General features: G+C 42.7%; 1 protein-coding gene across 2 annotated transcripts; it reads left to right on the top strand.

Annotated features, from left to right (window-relative positions):
- The first annotated feature begins 839 nt into the window (after positions 1-839).
- Positions 840-17,562, top strand: LOC108710656 (protein mono-ADP-ribosyltransferase TIPARP). Of its 2 annotated transcripts, none has more exons than XM_041587368.1 (6): positions 840-1,177; positions 12,892-13,324; positions 15,482-15,644; positions 16,084-16,271; positions 16,392-16,643; positions 16,988-17,562. In XM_041587368.1, exons 1-6 carry the CDS (start codon positions 1,078-1,080, stop codon positions 17,436-17,438), a joined length of 1,587 nt encoding a protein of 528 aa, XP_041443302.1. In that variant the 5' UTR covers positions 840-1,077; the 3' UTR covers positions 17,439-17,562. The 2 variants fall into 2 exon arrangements, with proteins under 2 accessions (XP_041443302.1, XP_018107259.1); XM_018251770.2 differs by lacking the exon at positions 840-1,177 and adding an exon at positions 1,205-1,510.
- Positions 17,563-26,103: the final 8,541 nt, after the last annotated feature.

Genomic DNA, 26,103 nt, shown 5'->3' with positions numbered 1-26,103 from the left:
GTTACACAGCCACAATATACTTTGATAAACAGTTCTGCTGGGGTTGAGCACTTTAATGGTTAAAGTGAGTTCAGCAGAGGAGGTTAGGAGAAAAAAATAGGATCAGACATCTGAAGCAGAGTTTCAATGGGAACCAGCAATGCTATTTCGTCATTGGCTGTTACACTGGAGGGTGTGTTTAGTAATCTGAACTGAGAAGAACTGAGCATGCTCATAAGCCAACAGCCAAAGCAAATTCCTGAGGGAGGGGCCAAGTGGGTTAGAGTAGTAGAAGTATTTCTAAGTGATTAAGGGGATGCTGTAGCCTTACTGTTAATCAACCAGAGTGGCAGGTATCTAAAGATTTCAAAAAGGCTGTTCATTAATTACATTTTTGTTTACATGGGGTTTTACATGTCCTTTAAATTAGGGCCTTATGGGATCCCTATACCTCTGGAGTTACGCCCCTGGTGACAAATGAATCTGTCCCATTTTGCTTCATGTAATAATTTGCAAATTAGGGAAAATTTGAAAAAGGTGTATTTTCACATATATAAATTAATTTTTTAGACGTTTTTCCTCTGCACATATTGTGCTTTTTTAGGCCACGTTTGAAGAGCCTCTTGGCTAGTTTTGGGCTGGTTTTGTAGCCGACCTTGGCTGGTTTTGAAAATTAGACCTGGCAAACCTGTGCTCATGTTGGTAAATCCCTCCCCAGGCTCTACAACCTTTTGCCTTGGCCTCCAGCTGAGGGCAGCTGCCTCCAGATCCACACTCAAGAGCTTCACACCAGGTTCCTCCAGACACCTCCTGACCAATAATCAGTGACCCATCAAAGGAACTGACCTACAGGGTCCATATGGGACCACCCCCAAAGGAAATGACCTCCAGAGTTCATATGGGACAACCCACCAAAGGAACTGGCCTCCAGGGTCCATATAGGACCACCCACCAAAGGAACTGGCCTCCAGGATCCATATGGGACAACCCACCAAAGGAACTGGCCTCCAGGATTCATATGGGACAACCCACCAAAGGAACTGACCTCCAGAGTCCATATGGGACAACCCACTAAAGGAACTGGCCTCCTGGGTCCATATGGGACCACCCACCAAAGGAACTGGCCTCCAGGGTCCATATGGGACCACCCACCAATGGAATTGGCCTCCAGGGTCAATATGGGACTCATCTAGATTGGGTAGGTAGAGAGGTACAGAACCCTCCCTAGCAAGTGCTCCTTACCTTCTTCCTTACTGCTGTGCCAGAGGAACCTCATATAATATCACACTTGCCCCATAATGATGATCTAGATCTAGAGAGCAAGAAGCGGCGCTCCCAAGGTCTAGAGGAGAACGTAGTCTAGAACACTGTAGAACGCGCGAGAGAGGAGGAGGGCTGCGCGGGGCGGAGCAGTTAAGCGGAAGCGGAGCCAGGGCGCGGTACCTTGCGCAGGAAGGAGCGTGTGTGTGTGCGGATCGGTCTGATCGCTAGTGTTGGGTCGGGCACGTAGAGCTCAGCAAGTCATTGTCAGGTGAGGCCTATTGTCCGTGTGTCCCATGGATCTCCCACTACCCAGAATTCTCATCTGCCCAATAAACTTCTGTCCCTCCAGATCTTTACTGTACCTGCAGGGGTATTTACTTCATCTCCAGGGGTCTCAGTCCTGATATATTGTGCAACTAAAATTGCCCCTTTCTAGTAGAGTGGAGGAGAGCTGAGAGGTACAGTTCTGTAATATACAGTCTGGCTTGTGTCTATTGTGGCATTCCTTCTACAGACCTGAATTATATTTATTCTGCTTCCCTACAACATGCCCTGACATACTTACTGGCCACTTACTGTAATTCCATTGCCTGTCTATTGTATATCTTACTGGCCACTTACTGTAATTCCATTGCCTGTCTATTGTATATCTTACTGGCCACTTACTGTAATTCCATTGCCTGTCTATTGTATATCTTACTGGCCACTTACTGTAATTCCATTGCCCGTCTATTGTATATCTTACTGGCCACTTACTGTAATTCCATTGCCTGTCTATTGTATATCTTACTGGCCACTTACTGTAATTCCACTGCCCGTCTATTGTATATCTTACTGGCCACTTACTGTAATTCCACTGCCCGTCTATTGTATATCTTACTGGCCACTTACTGTAATTCCATTGCCCGTCTATTGTATATTTTACTGGCCACTTACTGTAATTCCACTGCCCCTCTATTGTATATTTTACTGGCCACTTACTGTAATTCCACTGCCCGTCTATTGTACATCTTACTGGCCACTTACTGTAATTCCACTGCCCGTCTATTGTATATCTTACTGGTCTCTTACTGTAATTCCATTGCCCATCTATTGTATATCTTACTGGCCACTTACTGTAATTCCCACTGCCCCGTCTATTGTATATCTTACTGGGCCACTTACTGTAATTCACCTGCCCGTCTATTGTATATCTTACTGGCCACTTACTGGTAATTCCACTGCCCGTCTATTGTATATCTTACTGGCCACTTACTGTAATTCCATTGCCCGTCTATTGTATATCTTACTGGCCACCTACTGTAATTCCATTGCCCCGTCTATTGATATCTTACTGGCCACTTACTGTAATTCCACTGCCCGTCTATGTACATCTTACTGGCCACTTACTGTAATTCCACTGCCCGTCTATTGTATATCTTATGGCCACTTACTGTAATTCCATTGCCCGTCTATTGTATATCTTACTGGCCACCCGTACTGTAATTCCACTGCCCGTCTATTGTACATCTTACTGGCCACTTACTGTAATTCCACTGCCCGTCTATTGTATATCTTACCTGGCCACTTACTGTAATTCCACTTGCCCCTCTATTGTATATCTACTGGCCACTTACTGTAATTCCATTGCCCCGTCTATTGTATATCTTACTGGCCCCACTTACTGTAATTCCATTGCCCGTCTATTGTATATCTTACTGGCCACTTACTGTAATTCCACTGCCCCGTCTATTGTTATATCCTACTGGCCACTTACTGTAATTCCATCTGCCCGTCTATTGTATATCTTACTGGCCATTACTGTAATTCCATTGCCCGTCTATTGTATATTCTTACTGCCACTTACTGTAATTCCATGCCCGTCTATTGTATATCTTACTGGCCACTTACTGTAATTCCACTGCCCGTCTATTGTATAGCTACTGGCCACTTACTGTAATTCCACTGCCCATCTATTGTATATCTTAACTGGCCACTTACTGTAATTCCACTGCCCGTTCTATTGTATATCTTACGGCCATTACTGTAATTCCACTGCCCGTTATTGTATATACTACCTTACTGGCCACTTACTGTAATTCACTGCCCGCTATTGTTATCTCACTGGCCACACTGTAATTCCACTGCCCGTCTATTTATATCTTACTGCCACTTACTGTAATTCCACTGCCCGTCTATTGTATATCTACTGGCCACTTACTGTAATTCCACTGCCCGTCTATTGTATAGCTCACTGGCCACTTTACTGTAATTCCATTGCCCGTCTATTGTAATCTTACTAGCCACTTACTGTATTACTGCCCCGTCTATTGTATATCTCACTGGCCACTTTACTGTAAATTCCATTGCCGTCTATTGTTACATCTTACTGGCCACTTACTGTAATTCCATTGCCCGTCTATTGTATATCTTACTAGCCACTTACTTGTAATTCCTACTGCCCGTCTATTGTATTATCTCACTGGCCATTACTGTAATTCCACTGCCCGTCTATGTACATCTTACTGGCCACCTACTGTAATTCTGTATATTACTGTACTGTAATTCACTCTGGCCACCTACTGTAATTCCCGTCTATTGTATTCTACTGGCCACACTGTAATTCCACTGCCCATTTATTGTATATCTTACTGGCCACTTACTGTAATCCACTGCCCATCTATTGTATATCTTACTGGCCACTTACTGTTAATTTCACTGCCTGTCTATTGTATATCTTACTGGCCACTTACTGTAATTCCACTGCCCGTCTATTGTAATATCTTACTGCCACTTACTGTAATTCCACTGCCCATTTATTGTGCTTGCCACTTACTGTAATTCCATTGCCCGTCTATTGTAGATCTTACTGGCCACTTACTGTAATTCCATTGCCCGTCTATTGTATATCTTACTGGCCACCTTACTGTAATTCCATTGCCCGTCTATTGTATATCTTACTGCCACTTACTGTAATATCACTGCCCTTCATATTGCGATATCTTACTGGCCACTTACTGTAATTCCAACTTCCCATCTATTTGTATATCTTACTGGCCACTTACTGTAATCACTGCCCGTCTATTGTATATCTTACTGGCCACTTCTGTAATTCACTGCCCCATTATTGTATATCTTACTGCCACTTACTTTAATGTCCATTGCCTCCGTTTATTGTATATCTTACTGGCCACTTACTGTAAATTCCATTGCCCGTCTATTGATATCTTACTGGCCACTTACTGTAATTCCATTGCCCGTCTATAGTATATCTTACTGGCCACTTACTGTAATTCCACTGCCCGTCTATTGTATATCTTACTGGCCACTCTACTCCCACCCCCAACTGCTCCGTCTATTGTAATATCTTTACGCCCTTACTGTAATTCCACGCATTTATTGGATATCTTACTGGCCACTTACGTAATTCCATTGCCGTTTATTGTATATTCTTACTGGCCACTTACTGTAATTCCATTTGCCCGGTATCGATTGATATCTCACGGCCACTTACTGTAATTCCATTGCCCGTCTATTGTATATATCTTACTAGCCACTTACTGTAATTCCACTGACCCGATCTATTGTATATCTCACTGGCCACTTACTGTAAAATATCCACATTGCCCCTATTGTACGATCTTACTGGCCACGTACTGTCCATTCCATTGCCGTCTATTGGTATATCTGACAAGCCCACTTACTGTAATTCACTGCCCGTCTATGTATTATCTCACTGGCCACTACTGTAATTCCACTGCCCGTCTAATTGTACATCTAACTGGCACACTACTGTAATTCCACTGCCCGTCTATTGTATATCTTACTGGCCACTTACTGTAATCTCCAGCGTGCCCCCATTTATTGTATACTTTACGGCCACCTACTGTAATTCCCACTGCCCGTCTATTGTATATCTTACTGCCAACTTACTGTAAATTCCTATCTCCTCTAATTGTATATATCTCCTATCTTACTGTAAATTTCCCATCTGCCCAGCTATGCTGTATATCGTAGTGTTCCACTTACTGAATTCCACTGCCTGTCTATATATCTTCTGGCCACTTACTGTAATCCACTGCCCGTCTTATTTGTATATCTACTGCCAACTTACTTATTTCCAACGCCCATATGATATATTCTTACTGGCCGATTACGTAATTCCATGCCCCCGTCTATTGTAAGTTTAAACTGGCCACTTACTTGTAATTCCATTGCCCGTCTAATTTGATATACCCTTACTGGCCACTTACTGTAATTCCATATCCCGTTATTGTATATCTTACTGGCCACTTACTGTAATTCCACTGCCCTCGATTGGTATATCCTTACCACCTTACCTGTAATCTACCACTGCCCCATCTCATTGTATATCTTACTGGACCACTTATGTAATTCCACTGCCCCGTCTATTGTATATCTTACTGGCCACCTTACTGTAATATCCACTTGCCCATTTATTGTTTATATCATTACGAAATATGCGCCACTTACTGTAATTCCATTGCCCTTATTGTATATACTTACTGCCACTTTACTGCTAATTCATGCCCGTCTTATTGTATATCTTACTGGCCACTTACCATGTGAATTTCCATTGACCCGCTTCTATGTATATCTACTGGCCAGCTTACTGTAATAAATTCCACTGCCCGTCTATTGTATATCTTACTGGCCACATTACTGTAATTCCACTCCGTCTATTGTATATCTGACTGGCCACTTACTGTAATTTCCCACTGCCCGTCTATTTATATCTTTACTAGCGCCACTTACCTGTAATTCACTGCCCATTATGTATAACTCTTACTGGCCACTTACTGTAATTCACTGCCCGTCTATTGGTATATCTTACTGGCCACTTACGTGAATTCCACTGCCCGTCTATTGTATATCTTACTGGCCACTTACTGCTAATTTCCACTTGCCCGTCTATTGTATATCTTTACAGGCCACTTACTGTAATCCATTGCCCTATCTATTGTATATCTTACTGCCACTTACTGTAATTTCCATTGCCGTTCTATTGTATATTCTTACTGGCCACCTACTGCTAATCCAAATTGCCCCGTACTTGTATATCTACTGGCCACTTTACTGTAATTCCACTTGCCCGTCTATTGTATATCTTGACTGGCCACTTACTGCTAATTTCCACGGCCCATCATTGTATATCTTTACTGGGCCACTTACTGTAATTTCCACGCCCCGTCTAATTGTATATCTCACGGGCCACTTAACTGTAATTCCACTGCCCGTCTAATTGTATATCTACTAGCCACTTACTGTAATTCCCAAGCTTAGCCCTCATAATCTGTATATCTTTCTGGCCACTGACTGTAATTTCCACCTGCCCGTCTATTGTTACATCTTACTGGCCACTTACTGTAATTCCATTGCCCGTCATATTGTATATCTTACTAGCCAAAAATACTAAAAATTCCACTGCCCGTTCTATTGTATATCTCCACCTGCCACTTACTGTAATTCCATTGCCCGTCTATTGTACATCTTACTGCCACTTACTGTAAATTCCATTGCCCGTCTATTGTATAATCTACTAGCCACCCTTACTGTAAGTCCACTGCCCGTCATTGTATATCTCACTGCCACTTTACTGTAATTTCCACTGCCCGATCTATTGTAACATCGTACGCCCACCTACTGTTAATTCCACTGCCCGTCTATGTGTATATCTTACTGCGCCACTACTGTAATTCCACTGCCCATTATTTATATCTACTGAACCACCTACTGTATATTCCACTTCCCGTTATTGTATATCTTATGGCCACGTACGTAATTCCACTTGCCCACTTATTGTTATATCTTACTGGCCACCTTACTGTATATTCCACTTGCCCGTCTATTGTATAGTTACTGGCCACTACTGTAATTCCACTGCCCGTCTATTTGTATATCTTACTGGACCACTTACCTGTAATTCCACTGCCCGTCTATATGTATAGCTGTTACTGGCCACTTACTGTAATTCCACTGCCCGTCTATATGTATATCTTACTTGGCCACTTTACTGTAATTCCACTGCCCATTCTAATGTATATCTTACTAGCCACTTACTGTAATTTCCACTGCCCGTCTATCGGTATATTCTTACTGGCCACTTCTGTAATTCACACTGCCCGCTATTGTATAGCTTACTGCCACCTTACTGTAACATTGCGCGCGGTCTTATGTATAGCTTTATCTGGCCACTTACGTAAATTCCCATTGCCCGTCCTATTGTATACTATCTTACTGGCCCCTTACTGTTAATTCCATTGCCCGTCTATTGTCATATCTTAGCTGGCCACTTACTGTAATTCCACTGCCCGTCTATTTGTATATCTTACTGGCCAACTTACTGTTAATTCCAACTGCCATCTATTGGTATATCTTACTGGCCACTTACTGTAATTCCACTGCCCGTCTATTGTATAAATTCTTACTGGCAACTTTACTTGTAATTCCACTGCCCGTTTCTATTGTATATCTACTGGCCACTTACTGTAATTCCAACTGCCCGTCTATTGTATATCTCACTGGCACTTACTTAATTCCCCACTGCCCGATCTAGTGTTATATCTTACTAGCCACTTACTTGTAATTCCTACTTGCCCGTCTACCGTGTAGATCTCACTGCCACTCTTACTGTAATTCACTGCCCGTCTATTGTATATCTTTACTGGCCACTTACTTAATTCCACTGCCCGTCTTCTTGTTACCATCTTACTGGCCACTTACTGTAATTCCATGCCCGTCTATTTATATCTTACTGCCACTTACTGTAATAACCACTGCCCGTCTATCTTGTATATCTCACGGCCACTTACTTAATTCCACTGCCCGTCTATAATGTACATCTTACTGGCCACCTACTGTAATCTCCACTGCCCGTTATGTATATCTTCTTACTGCCACTTACTAATTCCCACTCCCATTTATTGTAATCTTACTGGCCACCTACTGTAATTCCACATGCCCGTCTAGTGTAGATCGTACGGCCACCTTACTGTAATTCCACTGCCCAATCATATTGTATATCTTACTTGTGCCACGTTACTGTAATTCCACTGCCCTGTTATTGGTATATCTCACCCCTGGCCACTTACTGTAATTCACTGCCCGTCTATTGTACATCATTACTGGCCAGCCTACTTAATTCCACTGCCCGTCTCTATTTGTATAAATCTTAACTGGCCACTTACTGTAATTCCACTGCACCGTCTATTGTATATCTCACTGGCCACTTACTGTAATTCCAACTGCCCGTCATGTATATCTTACTGGCCACTTTACTTTTAATCCCACTGCCCCATCTATTATGTATATCTACTGCCACTTCTGTAATTCCACTGCCATTTATTGTATATCTTACTGGCCACTTACGTAAATTCCACTGGCCCGTACTAATGTATATGTACTGGCCACCCTTAACTGTAATGCCACTGCCCGTCTATTTGTATATGTCTTACTGCCACTTACTGTAATTCCACCTGCGTCTATTGTAATCTTTTACTGGCCACTTACATGTAATTCACTGCCCGTCTATTGTATATCTTACTGGCAACTTACTGTAATTCCACTTGCCCATCTATTGAATATCTTACTGGCCACTTACTGTAATTCCACTGGCCGTCTATTGATATCTTACTGGCCACGTACTGTAATTCCACTTGCCCGTCTATTGTAATCTTACTGGCACTTACTGCTAGTCACTGCCCGTCTATTGTAAATATCTCACTGGCCACTTACTGTAATTCCACTGCCCCATCTATTGTATATCTTACTAAGGCCACTTTCTTAATTCCACTGTGCCCATTTATTGTATATCTTACTGGCCACCTTACTGCTAATTCCACTGCCCGTCTATTGTATATGTTACTGTGCCACTTACTGTAATTCCACTGCCCGTCTTATTGATATCTTTACTGCCACCTTACTGTAATTCCACTGCCCGAGCATATTTGTATATCTTACGGGCCACTTACTGTAATTCCAACTGCCCCGGTCTAATTGTATATCTTACTGGCCACGAACCTGTAATCCACCTGCCCCATCTATTGTATATCTTACTGGCCACTTACTGTAATTCCACTGCCCGTTCTATTGTATATCTACTGGCACAACTTACTGTATTAATCTCCACGCCCGTCATTGTATTATCTTACTGCGCCACTTACTTTGTAATTCCACCTCCCGTCTATGTATATGCTTACTCGCCACTTACCATGTAATCCATTGCCCGTCTATTGTATATCTACTCCAACTTACCTGTAAATCACTGCCCGGCTATTGCTATATCTTCCACTGGCGCACTTACTGTAATTTCCCACTGCCCGTCTATTGTATATCTTACTGGGCCACTGACGGCTAATTCCATTGCCCGTCTATGTATTATCTTACCTGGCCACTTACTGTAATTCCACTGCCCGTCTATTGTATATCTTACTGGCCACTTACTGTAATTCCACTGCCCATCTATTGTATATCTTACTGGCCACTTACTGTAATTCCACTGCCCGTCTATTGTATATCTTACTGGCCACTTACTGTAATTCCACTGCCCGTCTATTGTATATCTTACTGGCCACTTACTGTAATTCCACTGCCCGTCTATTGTATATCTTACTGGCCACTTACTGTAATTCCACTGCCCGTCTATTGTATATCTTACTGGCCAACTTACTGTAATTCCACTGCCCGTCTATTGTATATCTTAACTGGCCACTTACTGTAATTCCACTGCCCGTCTATTGTATATCTTATGGCCACTTACTGTAATTCCACTGCCCATCTATTGTATATCTTACTGCCACTTACTGTAATTCCACTGCCCGTCTATTGTATATCTTACTGGCCACTTACTGTAATTCCACTGCCCGCTATTGTATATCTCTACTGGCCACTTACTGTAATTCCACTGCCCGTCTATTGTATATCTTACTGGCCACTTACTGTAATTCCACTGCCCGTCTAATTGTAATCTTACTGGCCACTTACTGTAATTCCACTGCCCATTCTATTGTATATCTTACTGGCCACTTACTGTAATTCCACTGCCCAGTCTATTGTATATCTTCACTGGCCACTTACTGTAATTCCACTGCCCGTCTATTGTATATCTTACTGGCCACTTACTGTAATTCCACTGCCCGTCTATTGTATATCTTACTGGCACTTACTGTAATTCCACTGCCCCGTCTATTCGTATATCCTTACTGGCCAACTTACTGTAATTCCACTGCCCGTCTATTGTATATCTACTGGCCACTTACTGTAATTCCACTGCCCATCCTATTGTATATCTTACTGGCCACTTACTGTAATTCCACTGCCCGTTATTGTATATCTTACTGGCCACTTACTGTAATTCAACTAAGCCCGTCTATTGTTATATGTTACTGCCACTTACTGTAATTCCACTGCCCGTCTATTGTATATCTTACTGGCCACTTACTGTAATCACTTGGCCCGTCTATTGTATATCTTAGCTGGTCCACTTACTGTAATTCCATTGCCCGTCTATGTATATTCTTTAACTGGCCACTTACTGTAATTCCCACTCGCTTTGCCGTCTATCTTATATCTTTACTGGCCACTACTGTAATTCCCACTGCCCGTCTATGTATATCTTCACTGAGCTACTTACTAGAATTCCATTTGCCCGTCTATTGTCATATCTTTACTCGTCCACTGACTTAATTCCACTGCCCGTCTATTGTAATATCTTACTCGCCACTTACTGTAATGCCACTGCCCATCCTATTGTATACTTACTGGCCACTTACTTAATTCCACTGCCCGTCCTATTGTATATCTTACTAGCCACTTCCTGTTATTCCACTGCCCGTCTAATGTATATTCTCACTGGCCACTTACTGTAATTCCACTGCCCGTTATCTGTTCCCATATCTTACTGGCCACTTACTGTAATTCCACTGCCCGTCTATTGTATATCTTTCTGGCCATTACTGTAATTCCCTGCCGCTCATTACTACATTTACTGCGCCACTTACTGTAATTCCATTGCCCGTCTATTGTATATCTTACTAGCCACTTACTGTAATTCCACTGCCCGTCTATTGTATATCTCACTGGCCACTTACTGTAATTCCACTGCCCGTCTATTGTACATCTTACTGGCCACCTACTGTAATTCCACTGCCCGTCTATTGTATATCTTACTGGCCACTTACTGTAATTCCACTGCCCATTTATTGTATATCTTACTGGCCACCTACTGTAATTCCACTGCCCGTCTATTGTATATCTTACTGGCCACTTACTGTAATTCCACTGCCCGTCTATTGTATATCTCACTGGCCACTTACTGTAATTCCACTGCCCGTCTATTGTACATCTTACTGGCCACTTACTGTAATTCCACTGCCCATTTATTGTATATCTTACTGGCCACTTACTGTAATTCCACTGCCCGTCTATTGTATATCTTACTGGCCACTTACTGTAATTCCACTGCCCGTCTATTGTATATTCTTACTGCCACTTACTGTAATTCCACTGCCCGTCTATTGATATCTTACTGGCCACTTACTGTAATTCCACTGCCCATCTATTGTATATCTTACTGGCCACTTACTGTAATTCCACTGCCCGTCTATTGTATATCTTACTGGCCACTTACTGTAATTCCACTGCCCGTCTATTGTATATCTTACTGGCCACTTACTGTAATTCCACTGCCCATCTATTGTATATCTTACTGGCCACTTACTGTAATTCCACTGCCCGTCTATTGTATATCTTACTGGCCACTTACTGTAATTCCACTGCCCGTCTATTGTATATCTTACTGGCCACTTACTGTAATTCCACTGCCCCATCTATTGTATTGTATATCTTACTTGCCACTTACTGTAATCTCCACTGCCCGTCTATTGATATATCTTACTGTCACTTACTGTAGTCCACTGCCCATCTATTGTTGATATCTTACTGGCCCACTTTCTGTAATCCACGTGCGGCCCATTTATTCTAATCTTACGTTGCCACTTACTGTAATTACCACTGCCGTCTATGTGTATATAGTACTGGCCATACGTTTAATTCCACTGCCCGTCTATTGTATATCTTACTGGCCACTTACTGTAATTCCACTGCCCGTCTATCTGTATATCTTACTGGCCACTTACTGTAATTCCACTAGCCCCGCTTCTATTGTATATCTTACTGGCCACTTACTGTAAATTCCACTGCCCATCTTCTATTGTATATCTTACTGGCCACTTACTGTAATTCCCACTGCCCATCTATTGTAATATCTACTGGCCACTTACTGTAATTCCACTGCCCATTTATTGTATATCTTACTGGCCACTTACTGTAATTCCACTGCCCATCTATTGTATATCTTACTGGCCACTTACTGTAATTCCACTGCCCGTCTATTGTATATCTTACTGGCCACTTACTGTAATTCCACTGCCCGTCTATTGTATATCTTACTGGCCACTTACTGTAATTCCACTGCCCGTCTATTGTATATCTTACTGGCCACTTACTGTAAATAGGGAACTCTGTGCCTGTGGAATCAGCTGTTCTGTAGAATTTATTATAGAGATATATTTATAGAGCCAATATATTGTGCAACGCTAGAATAGACCAGTGTCATGTAATCAGGATTATCCCTTAATTCCTTCCCTACAGACCTTCTTCCTTTCGTCATGTCCAGCACTGGATCTTCTTCCCCACACAGTCCAACCTCATTCATTCCCGTCCGGGTTACAGACCTGGAACCGACCAATGATGAGCTGGCTCTGCAACAACTGGAGTCACATGATGTCTCTGTCGCCAAGTGGACCCCGCCTACAAACCAAGATGGCGACGTTTGGGAAGAATCGGCGGCTTTTCCCATGTTCCATTTCTACCAGGATGAAGGGATTGATATCTGCTCAGACTTTCTTGCTGGACAATGTGCAGAGGGTGAAGGATGCCCGCGACACCACACCATGCTCCCCTACTGGTGGCAGATCAGGGAGTCCGCCAGTGATGAATGGACGAATGTAGATACTTGCGCCCAGGGAGTCTTCGAGAGACTGTTTTGTGACCCCAAACGAGAAAATGTCACTGTCTCCTATCAGTAAGTATTAAAGACAGAAGGGTTTACTGAGGAGTGGCCCAAGTAGATGTTGGGCGATGTGCCTAAAATGAGTAGGAAAATAATAAGTGTACTGGGCCTTTAAATCCTGAACCACATACAGAATACAACACTTCATGGCTTATGTTTTAAAGGGGAAGTAAAGACTTACAAAGTAGTGATGTCGGGCCGACGTTGCACCCCCATTTGTGGGTTCCACCTTACCGGCTTCTGACTTATAGCCGCGCACCTACTCGCCCTGCCCTTTTTGTGACAACATTGGCGGGCGGGTCTATAAAAGGAACCCGGAAGTCGGGCGGGTGCGGGTGGTGGGAGGTCAAATATCGGTTAGCGGGTGCGGGTCAGGAAAAACCCACCCACTCATAACTCACTGTTGCAAAGAATAGAAATTCACTGAGCATCACGACCCTGTCCTTAGGGCTATTTCTGCCCCTACCCTCCTCCTCCTCCTCTTCAGTGATCACTTATTGGCCCACACTTGCCATATACAGTTTTTTGGTTGACCTTTCAAAGCAGCCCCTTAACTTGAAAGCATCCAAACCCCAAAAATGTAATTTACATACCTGCTCTATTTTAGTGGTATGTGTGATATTAGCAGTTTTAGATTGCTGACAGCAGGCCTTAAAGGAGAACTAAACCCTAAAAATGAATAGTGATAAAAATGCCATATTTTATATAGTGAACTTATTGCACCAGCCTAAAGTTTGAGCTTGTCAATAGCAGCAATGATCCAGGACTTCAAACTTGTCACAGGGGGTCACCATCTTGGAAAGTGTCTGTGACACTCACATGCTCAGTGGGCTCTGATTGGCTGTTGAGAAGCTAAGCTTAGGGCTCGTCACTAATTATCCAGCAGAAAATGAGCTTCCCTGGCTGTAATATAAGCTGATGCTACAGGTTTGCTGATTATTCAATTCTGATGCTAATTGCACTGGTTTCTGTGCTGCCATGTAGTAATTATCTGTATTAATTACTAATCAGCCTTATAATGTGACATTTCTATTCTATGTGTACTGTATATTGTGAGTGGTCCCTAAGCTCAGTAAGTGACAGCAGCACAGAGCATGTGCAGTGAATCAGCAGAAAAGAAGATGAGGAGCTACTGGGGCATCTTTGGAGACACAGATCTTTACTGCTAAAGGGCTGGGGTTGCCTTAGATTGATATAGAAGGCCAAAATAGAATGTACATCATTTCTAGCGACTTCTTTAGTTGAACTTTCCTTGTCCTTTAATGGCAACAGCTTTCTCTGAAGGTCACAACATCAGTGACCCTAAGTGCCATTGTACTTTCTTTTGCAGAGTCAATTAACCCTATGGGGTACTGGGACAACTGTTGAGCCAAAAGAGCGGTCTAAAACTGCTGGTATTATTGAAACCATAAAAAAATGCAAGTGGCAAAAGTGCTCAGTGGAGCAGTCTCAGTTTACAGCAATTTATATTTTGGGTTTAGGTGCCCTGTTTTTATTTGCACATCCACTCACATTTGAATATTTGGATTTGGTTCAGAAATTTGGCTGAATCCTTTGTAAGGGATTCGGGATTCGGCCGGAACCAAATCCTAATTCACATATTCAATTTAGGGCAAGAAAGGGGGGACAAAGTGTATAAAATTCCTTAATCATGTGACATAAAGTGACGGGATTTTAAGGGTTTGGATTTGTTTCGGCCGAATTGGATTCAGCCAAATCCTACTGGAAATGATTCTGCGGGATTCCAAACCAAACCCTGGATTCTGTGCATCCCTCATAATGAATGCTGCTTGATTGGGACATAATTCATTAGCATTGCCCTCCCCGGGGCTTCCTCCAATGATCTGCGCCGGGACTTGGAGGAGGAGGAGGCTCCACTGACGGAACTCAAATGTGAGCGGGAAGGCAAAAAAGCTTTACAGGGGATCTAAACCCAAAATATTAATTGCTGTAAACTCAGTCTGCTCCTTCAAGCACTTTTGCAATTTACACATTTTTTTTCCTGGTTTCAGTAATACTAGCAGTTTTAGACCGCTGTTTCTTTAGCTTCATATGATCTTTGTTCTGCAGTTCTACCATTTCGGTTTGGCTCTTCCTTTTTAGTGTAATTGCTCATCTCTTTGTGCTGCTTCTTTCTTTTAGTTCTAATCCACATTTTTCTTCTGCCAGGAACGTGTTGCTGAATGTTAACTTCACCAGCATGGAAGTCTTGTGTAACCAGCACTTTAACCGCATACGTCGTCTTTCTACCTGCACCTCTGTCTTCCGTCCCTTCCACACCCTGTACAAGTATTATTATATGTCAGATCACACATGGGAGGAGTACAGTCCAGTAAGATCCGTTTTACTGTCATTGTTTTGCATGAAAATCAAGTTGCGATTTTTATAACATAACAAATTCTATCTGATCCTCATTGTAAGCAGCAGTCCTGTCCTGCTTTATGGCAGCTGAGATTCTAGCTATCTGTATAACAGAACATTCTGTCCCAGTGGCTGCACAGATCCTATCTGATCCCCATTGTAAGCAGCAGTCCTGTCCTGCTTTATGGCAGCTGAGATTCTAGCTATCTGTATAACAGAACATTCTGTCCCAGTGGCTGCACAGATCCTATCTGATCCCCATTGTAAGCAGCAGTCCTGTCCTGCTTTATGGCAGCTGAGATTCTAGCTATCTGTATGACAGAATATTGATTACGTTGCAGTTCAGTGGATATTTCTATCGATATAAGTTTAAGAACATATTTATTCTGAAGCTGTTCTGTTCTTCTCAGAGGCTTATTAAGCGCATAGAGAGAGGTCTGTCGAGAGATAAGAAGACCCTGCACTGCTCTGAGAATGGACACAAATACTCCCTGCACCTCTCTCTGATGTATCAGGTGAATGAGGCAACGGGCAGAAAGCGGAGCATGAGGATGAGGCCGCTCTTTAGATCACTAGCCTTAATGGCACCTGAGTTACGGTAAGGACCGCCCACTTTCTCTGTGTCACCCTACAGGGGGCGGGAGTGAGCTTTCTCAACTGTCACATTAACGGCAGATACATTATTTGTCTCAATTCTCTTTTGTTTCTCACTTTACAGGACTCTGCCCAGATCCATCCCCGGTATTAACCCGTCTCCATGCAGCGACCAATCAGATGCAGGATATTTGTACCCAAAGTCTTGGGTTGTAAATAACAATTTGTTAATCTATGAGAGAGTTCCACTCACCTGTGAGGATCGAGAATTCTTTCATATTTACAGATGTTTCCACTTCACTATGCCTGAATCATCTTATCTGATCCTGGAGATATTCCGAATCCAGAACTATTTCCAGTGGGAGCGATACAGTCGGTAAGGGGGGGACTGTCTTTATATAGGGCACCGTGGCCTCCACTGAATCAGTTATACAGGGAACTCTGAGTATCACTCATGTATTATAAGGGATAATGTACCCCCTACTGTAAATGATAAGGATATTAGAAGTCACTGAGGGTTGTTCTGTGACCATATAAAGGCACAAGGCTGCAGGCTGAGTTATACAGGGAACTCTGAGTATCACTCATGTATTATAAGGGATAATGTACCCCCTACTGTAAATGATAAGGATATTAGAAGTCACTGAGGGTTGTTCTGTGACCATATAAAGACACAAGGCTTATACAGTATATATAAATATATTACTCATGTATTTATAGGAAGAGGGCTCATATGAGACAGAATGCAGAAGAGAATGAGAAGAGGCTGCTGGAGAGACATTTGTTTCATGGCACAGACCAAGGCTCAGTTGAGGCAATTTGCAGACAGAACTTTGACCCGCGCATGTGTGGGAAGAATGGGATTTTGTATGGTCAGGGCTGTTATTTTGCTCGGGACGCCAGTAACTCAAACCATTTCACTGGGGGCAGTTTGCCGGGGCATCGCTTCATGTTTCTGGCCAAGGTGTTGGTGGGACGTCCGTCTGTAGGACACGTATCATTTCGCCGACCTCCGCAAATAAACCCCAGTGACCCGTGCAGCCCCCTCTACGACTCCTGCGTCTCCAGCGGCCGTGACCCCTCCATCTTTGTTATCTTTGATAATGACCAGTGTTTCCCATATTTCCTTATCAAGTATCAGGAGATAAAGGACAGCGTCGCCCTCGGGTGATAACCAGGCGTCTCTTGGCAGGAGGGAGGTAAATTGCCCCTTTATTTGCTGCAGTGGAGCAGCCGGAGCACCAGTGGGTCGGGGGATTCCTTATACCCGAGTAAACTTTACTTTCTTTTTTCAATATTGTCACTATTTTTGTTTTTTAAAATCACAACATTAATTCTTAGTTTGTCTCAAGCATTATTTCTGTTGGTCCTTATTTTTTTTATTATAGTATTCATGTTATCACCTGGCTGTTCTGCCTCGTGGTCTGTAACTGAAACTGCCATCTGGTTGTCGGGGGGGGGGGGGGTCACTGACTCGAGAACCAGAAAAACAGATTGACTGTTTGTTTTTTTTCTTATTTTTTCTTGGTTTTATTTGTAGTTACTGTGTACCTTGTATTTAGACATCCCAGCTGCTGTGCAGTTGCCCTAGCGACCAGATAACAGGTACATAGAGTAATCATGGGGGTCCTATGCTACAAAGTTAGCAGGGGGCCCCAATTATTAGCTCACTGATCACTTGGGTCCCCTGGGTGGTGGCCCTGCCAACAAGTAGAATGGGCTCCAATGAAAACAATTACCCCGCACCGCCAGTCTGCTCCAGCGACAACCATTTGGCCAAAACCCCGCCCACACTCAGCACAAGCCCCACCCCCTTTGCCTCCCTTGATTGTAGTACTCTCTACCTCCCTCAGGTGGCAGATTTGTAAATCTATTGATGAAGTTGAGGTTCCCCATTAACTTTTGTCTTATTTAGATATTTTGCAATTCACCTTTTAAAAAAAATTGTGTAAATGTGGGTGTTTAACATTTACATACCTCCCAACTGTCCATTTTTCGGAGGGACAGTCCCTCTTTTGACAGCTCAACCCGCAGTCCCTCATTTGTACTGGAAAGTCCCTCTTTTCTCTGCACTGAACAGCCAGAAAAAGAAACAAAGTTTCTCACTTAATTGGCTTTTGGCAGAGAGCCCAGAACAGCTAACAGGTGCAAATAAGATACTTTGTAACAATTTTGAGACACAAAAACACAGTTTAGATAAGGAGAAATATTTTCAAACTTTCATAACCTGCCAAATTTTGTAAAACGAACATGGTAATTAGGGGTGTGGCCACAGAAAGGGGTGTGGTCAAAAAAGTTGTTGCGCTACGTGCGGAAAATTTTTTTTTGTCCCTCTTTTTACTTCCAAAATGTTGGGAGGTATGTATTTAGCACAGGTTGAATCAGTGTTGTATGTAGTTTTTGTTGATTAAAGCAATAGGGAAACACTCAGGTTGCACAAGGGTTACACATACAGTACATATGGACATTAGGTGGTCGGGTCAGGCCTCCTTACCTGCCGGTTTCTTGGTGAATGTGACTCAGCAAGGGTTAAGTTCTTTCATATAAGACTCGTTCTGGAAACGGTTCTGTTTGAGCCAATAAATTGGTCTCCATGTTCAATGCGCAGTGTGTGAAATTATTTCCTCCCACAGTGACCCCTGGTGGTGGCTCTAAAAACTGCATTTGTCTATATAGGTTTATGTTTGTCATTAGGAAAACTGGGGAAAAGCTGAATTGTTATAGAGGGAATCAGAGCTTAAACACAACGTACAGGGAAAGCAATGTTTGTTTCAAAGTAAAGTTAATTTATACAAATAATTAAAATATTAGCGCATATATATATATATATACTATAAACATGTGTAGCACTGTAGCTTATACTTCTGCACACTTCCATAATGCCTTTTAGCAGCAATGCCTCTGCTGGCCAGTAAGGGTGAGACATGGAGGATAAGATGGGGACAGTAGGACAAGATGGGTATGTAGGACAGCATGATGGAGACAGTAGGATAAGATGGAGGCAGTAGGATAAGATGGAAGCAGTAGAGCAAGATGGAGACTGTAGAATAAAATGGAGACTCTCCATTTTATCCTACAGTCTCCATCTTGCTCTTCATGATGGAGACAGTAGGACAAGATGTAGACAGTAGGACAAGATGAGGACAGTAGGACAACATGTAGACAGTGGGGCTAAATGGACACAGTATTACAAGATGGAGACGGTAGGACAAGTTGGAAACAGTAGGGCAAGATGGAGACAGTGGGACAAGATGGAGACAGTAGGACAAGATGGAGACAGTAGGACAAGATGGAGACAGTAGGATAAGACTGAGACAGTAGGGCTAAATTGAGAAAGTAGGATAAAGAAGATTAAGAATGAGGACAAAATGGGCACAGTAGGAAAAGATGGAGACACCAGGGTAGGATGGAGACAGTAATTCAAGATGGAAACAGTAGGGCAAAATAGTGACTGGATAAGATGGAGAAAGTGGGACAAAATGGAGACTGTAGGGCAAGATTTGTGGCATATTTAGTTTTGCCCAACCTCCAGCCCTAAAATGAACCAGAGCCAATACTGGTGGCTATTACTGTGCACTACTCATTGTGGGGTTTAAATCCAGGGAGAACCAGGGATGTAGAATTAATGATCCCTGGCAGTTGAAGGGTCAAAGATAAAACTATTCATCAGCAGGAGAGCAATATACAAAGGCCTGGCAGCTGGATGTGAGTAGTATGGCAGATTTACATGCCTGGAAACTCATCTGAGCAAACCCAATAAAAAAAAGTAACTATACAAAATGACCACTAGGTGTCACCAAGTAAACACAAAACCTGTTGCTATAAAATGTTCCTTCTTCAGTACAAATCTCTGTATTAATGCTTTTGTTTGTTGCAATTGCTCACAGACCTATCCCTTACCCACCTCTCTGCCGCTACTTACCTTTTGTAATATTAATATTGGGAACATGGTACTTCTGTCTATGGGATCTTAGCTCCACCCCCCCCACCTCTCAAGATGGCTGCAGCCAGAGTCCAGCATGGGTATGCACTGGAGGGCTAGGGAAGCTTAAAATATTTGGCCTATGGAAATGGAACACCATTTGGCTGCCCTAATATTGAAACTGATTCTTCTCAATGAAAAAAACCCCTAAAAAGCACAAACACACACCCCTATGTCCCTGGGCTGCCCTGATTAAAGGTGGCAACCCTAGTTATAGACCACACCCACATCTAACCACAACCCCTCCTACTTTCCTCCAAGCCCCCACATTGTTACATGGGAAAATCCAGTAAGCTTCCCAGGAAAAACAGGCATTCAATTCAAACTGCATTCTCCATAGCTTCATAATATAAACCTCTGCCACCTCAACTGCTACTTCCACCTCCCTGGTGGCTACAGTTGTTGACCCTAGCAACCACAATGTGTTGAAACACTACTTTTTTTTAAATGTAACATTTATTTACTTCTCTTATTCAGTTCTTGGATTTTTCCAGCCATTATCCCATTGAAACGATATTCTGATGTAATTTTCAATTAATTTTATAATTTAACGATCAGAAAAAATAAGGATCCATCAAAAATGAAAGAACTATTTGTAAGTTAACTTTCCCTTTTTACCTTAAAGCATACAGATAAAGAGCTCATAAACCCGAAATCTCTTCCCGTAATGCCTTCAGAACCTTTCTTAGTTACTTCCAGTTGTCTAAGATGATCTCCCTGACAAGTTCTGCCCCTGGAAAGTCCATAATGACAACTCCTACCGACCGTTTTGGCCCAATGGTCTTCCCTTTCAGATACTCAAATACTCTAGGGTTTATCTTACGAGCCAGGGTCTCGGGTGGGTAGAGAAGCCAGTGTACACCAGAGGTATAAGTAAGGTAAGGCCTTTCTGGGTCACCATTTTGGGCAACATTGAGGTGCCTCAACACCTCTGTCCATTTAACAGCATCATCATTGACTTGGTATTCGTCAGAAATGCTCATGGACCCTGGATATGGGGGGCCAAAGTCTGGACCTTCCCCACGGGCAGAAAAGTCCTGTAATATAACTATTTTGCCCCTAGCTTCTCCAAGGGTGGGAATACTGGTGGTCCGCAGAAACCATTGTTCTCCTACCTGTCTCACAACCTCGTCTACACTCTTGTAAAAGCTTCTTGTGTTCTGGTATGGGTCGTACTCTTCCTTAACCCTCATCAACACAGTCTCCATTGGGTGTTCCATCAAAAATGTGACAGTGTCATTAAGAATTGTTGGAAAATCAGTACGCTGGTAGGAAATTCCATGATGAATGGGCAGGCGGTCTTGGTAATGGCGACAGCGGATATCCAGGAATCGTATACCAGCTTTGAATTGGTTGTCGAGACGCCAGCACTGGCACTCAGCAAGATTGCCTCCATAAAATGCCATAGTGTCATGGGTGCCTGGGATGGCCAATGAGGCGAGTGGGAGGTAATCAGGGAGGTAGGACATCCAGTCCGGCCAGACCACGGATGGGACTTCTGTGCGGTCAAATGCTGGAGTCTGATCTGCAAACACATCTGCTGCCTGAAGATAAAGACATCTATAGAGTTCATCTGGAAGCCACCCTTGCCTTACATTAAGCTAAACATAGTAACCACAAGGGGGTTGTTGTACCAGGAACAAGGGTTATCTTAAACTCAGTGAGGAAGCCCATCCCTACATTCACAGAAACTATTATACTGAATGATGAGTCATCATTGATGACTATGGTGGTGTCACAAAATACAGATGATAACAGTGGTGCTGCCGCAGGGGCAGTAAGTGCCTTCTACTCCACTTTTATTATTTTTATTATTAACATGTATTTATATAGCGCCAACATATTGCGTAGCACTGTAAAGTAACTGTGATTATACAACTACATCACATGAATTACATACATAGAATATATGGAGTAACAAACATCACAATCAATACAGGTACAAAGAGGTGAGGAAGGCCCTATGCATAGGCATACAGTCTAAAGGGAAGCGAGTAATACACAAGGTGTGGGAGTGGGCAAGATCGAAGTAAGTGGGTGAGAAATGTGGTGTTGTATGTGGTGTTGCGTTTGGTAGTTAAGCAGAGTGAGGGTAGGCTTCTCGAAAGAAGTGCGTTTTCAGAGATTTTTTGAAAGCAGAAAGGTTGGGAGAAAGTCGGACAGATCGTGGGAGAGCGTTCCAGAGGAGGGGTGCAGCCCTTCCAAAGTCTTGAATGCGAGCATGTGAGGAGGTAATGAGAGAAGAGTTGAGTAGCAGGTCAGTAGAGGAGCGAAGTAAGCGAGTGGGTGAGTATATAGAGATGAGTTCAGAGATGTAGGGTGGAGCAGAGTTGTGAAGTGCTTTGAAAGTCAGTGTCATTAATTTGAATTTGATTCTGAAAGGTAACGGAAGCCAGTGCAGGGATTGACAGAATGGCGAGGCAGAGGATGAGCGGTTGCTGAGGTGTATGAGCCTCGCAGCAGTGTTCATTATGGACTGGAGAGGTGACAGTCTCTGGAGGGGGAGGCCAATTAAAAGAGAGTTACAGTAGTCTAGACGCGATATGATGAGAGAGTGAATAAGAATTTTGGCAGCGTCTTGGGTGATAAATGATCGTATTTTGGATATGTTCCTTAGGTGGAAGTGACATGATTTAATAAGTGACTGAATATGAGGAGTGAATGACAGGGCAGAATCTAGGATAACCCCAAGGCACCGGGCCTGGGGAGAGGGGGTGATAGTGGAATTGTTAACTATGATGGATACTTCGGGGATGCTACTGGTGTTTCTTGGAGGAAAGAGAACCATTTCAGTTTTAGAGAGGTTTAATTTAAGGTAGCGTTGCGACATCCAGGTAGAGATAGCGGACAGGCAGGAGGAGACGCGAGTTAGGAGTTCTGGGTTGAGATCAGGAGATGAGAGATAGATTTGAGTATCGTCAGCATAGAGGTGGTAGTGGAAACCATACGAATTTATTAATTTGCCAAGGGAGGAAGTATAGAGGGAGAATAGTAATGGTCCCAGGACAGAGCCTTGAGGAACTCCAACAGAAAGAGGTAGGGGAGAAGATGATACTCCATTGTAGGAGACACTGAAGGAACGATTGGTGATGTAAGAAGAGAACCAGGACAGGGCTGTGTCACGAAGGCCAAGCGACTGGAGGGACTGGAGGAGGAGAGGGTGATCTACAGTGTCAAATGCGGCTGAGAGGTCAAGCAGTATTAGTAGTGAGAAATGATTGTTGGCTTTAGCGGTTAAAAGGTCATTAGTTAGTCGAGTCAGGGCAGTTTCCGTGGAGTGTTGTGGCTTAAAACCAGATTAAAAACACTTACAGTTATTCTAATTTAGAATATAGATTTTTCAGTAATACACAGATATTTCACACTTGTATGTACAGCCACCAGCTATATATTGAGAAGAACAGGAGTCCTACCATTCTACCCCAATATTTGCCCAAGTTTAGTGGTTTACTCACCAGCAAGCAGATGAAGATCCAGAATATTGGAGCCATGAGCACTCAGCACCGTGGCTTAATGGGGAGCGGCTTCTGCAAAAGCAAAGGCAAGAGATATAATGGGTCTACTGCTGATAGTGGACTGTACCTGGACTACCTCGCTGCTGCCTGCACTGGTAAGAGCATAGTATAAGAACTGTACCTTCAGAGCGGTGCTGCCTTTTCTCAATGTCTCAGCATTTTTTGAGTTTGCTATTAAATCTGCTGTTATCAGCAGTGACCTGCCTGTGGGGGGGGGGGGCAGGGGTGGAGAGAGTTAGAGAAAGTGCAAGCAGTAGAGAAACTCATACATGAACTCAGCGGCAGCCGTAGTAATATAGGGCATAGAGCTGGGGCAGTTAAAGTGAGATTAAAAATGCAATATAAGCGAGAATAGGGCAATATATAAGGATGAAAGCCACAGCTGTGTTTTTTTCTTTTATTCACACTTTTTGTCCAGCTTTTTAAAAACTACAACTCCCAGCATCCCTCAGCAAATGGAATTCACTTCCTGCTGGGGGCCCGCAGGCTCCCTATGTCTTTTCCAGATTCTCACAAGCTTCCGTCAAGTCTTCTTCACTCCAATGTGCATGCACAGAAAATGCTTTTGTTATTTCAGAACCTCTTTTTCTATTTAAGAAACAACCCCTATCTAAACAAAGGAAAATTCCCTGGAGAAGATTTATTGCACCCAAGCGTGAACCTGTAATGTAAAGGAATTTCTGATCCCAATCACATTTTTGGAATGAATTAAAGTTTCAAATTAATATTTTTTAAACTTCATTGGATAGATGGTAATCATGGTATGTTCTGATTGGCTCATTGGCTGTATATTGCTAAGACTACTACGAAAAATTTCTCCTGAATTGTATTAGCCCTTTCAACCAATGAGAGTGCTGGTGTGTGTCTGTGTTGGTGAAACATCCTAGACTAGGATGCATAGGCAATATCTGTCACTTTTTGTCACCCATTAGAGCATCAGAATCGAATATTCATAAAGTTCACTGTCTTCAAATCACCCTTATACAATCCTTGTGTATCTGTATAGTCATGTGGTGAAGTAGAAAGGGTTGTTAGATTTACAAACTTGAGTCTTCACTTGGTGACCCATGGTTTAGAGGGTTTAGGATCAAAAAGAGTTTCAAAAGTTGTTGAGACTCTTGGGCCCTGATCCTTTTGTTAGATCAATCTCTCAAGGTATCATTATTGGAAGAAAATGGCTTCTTCTCTTACTAAGGCCTGCTGCTTCAGGTTCTTCAGCATCATCAACCACCTCTTTCATGTGCAATCCAAAGAGGCTGAACCTTATATGGATTTTTGAACCCATAAACCAATTCCTGGCCTTCATTTTTCTCTAGGGTATGTCTAACAAGGATGTGGAATGCACATGCTTTCTTGAAAGGACAAAATCCCTACTTATCTACATAAAGTCTACTGTCCATTGAGGACCTTACCAGATGACCAGAGGATCTCCTGGTGGGCAAAAACCATAACTGCTTCTAACCAATTAGTCCATTCTTATTTAGACCAAAGGGCTCTGTAACATACTATATTGTTCTAACTGTGGATCCTGGAAATCATGGTCTCTAGTGGACCTAAGAGGCCTAGCCTGACACTGGGTCAGAGAGAAGCTAATACCTCCTATCATGGAAAGTGTTTAGCATTACTCTGCACAGGTTTTATAAAACAACACTGAAACTTTATCTGGTTCAAGAGGTTTTTTTCCACCACTATATAAACATAGGCCTAAAAAAGAAAACAGAAAAAGTTCTAAATTAGTACTTGGTGATTAAAGGTGAGCTGGAAAAACTAGCATGTGTTTCTATAATAAAATGGTCACCAGACTGGGCACAGCTGACACAAATCTCAGGTCATCAATGGAATTGGAGAAGAGTCTGAGAAAGTGAAGGTAGTAGACAGATGTTGGTGTGCGGGGTGTGTTAGAGATCAGTAACAGTATGGGAGGTGGTGGGAAGGGGACAATTTTAGAAGCTTTAATGACAGATATTGGGGGGTATCATGTATGGAGTTGGCACTGTACCTTGTTATGTGTTCTGGAGATAGCATACCTGACATTGGCACTTCATTTATGGTGCTATGCTTTCTGGGGGTTATACTTAAATTTGGCACTGAATTTATGCTATCTGTTCCACAGTATTACATTTGATATTGTCACGGCATTTCCCTGGCCATGTGATCTTGGAGTTATTATAAATGTAAATCTCACTCCCTAAACACAAAAATCACTCTACATCTAAGGAGACAGATAGTAAGAACTGATGGGATAGTGGGCATAGCTTCCAGTCGTATATAAATAAGACACATATACTGTAAACATTCAACCAGAATATTTTTTAATAATTTACATTATTACAGGTTTT

The sequence above is a fragment of the Xenopus laevis genome, chromosome 3L (genome assembly GCF_017654675.1).
Source record: "Xenopus laevis strain J_2021 chromosome 3L, Xenopus_laevis_v10.1, whole genome shotgun sequence".
NCBI lineage: Eukaryota > Metazoa > Chordata > Amphibia > Anura > Pipidae > Xenopus > Xenopus laevis.
The sequence above is the reverse complement of the archived record's forward strand: the minus strand, read 5'-3'. Positions and strand labels throughout refer to the sequence as shown.

What these genes read in the sequence shown, in the direction of transcription:
- LOC108710656 (XM_041587368.1), top strand. Translation starts at nt 1,078, where the DNA reads ATGGGACCACCCACCAAAGGAACTGGCCTCCAGGGTCCATATGGGACC. An exon ending in ATGGGACTCATCTAGATTGG is followed by an intron (nt 1,178 to 12,891) that starts GTAGGTAGAGAG and finishes CCTTCCCTACAG; the next exon opens with ACCTTCTTCCTTTCGTCATG. An exon ending in CAGTGGGAGCGATACAGTCG is followed by an intron (nt 16,644 to 16,987) that starts GTAAGGGGGGGA and finishes ATGTATTTATAG; the next exon opens with GAAGAGGGCTCATATGAGAC.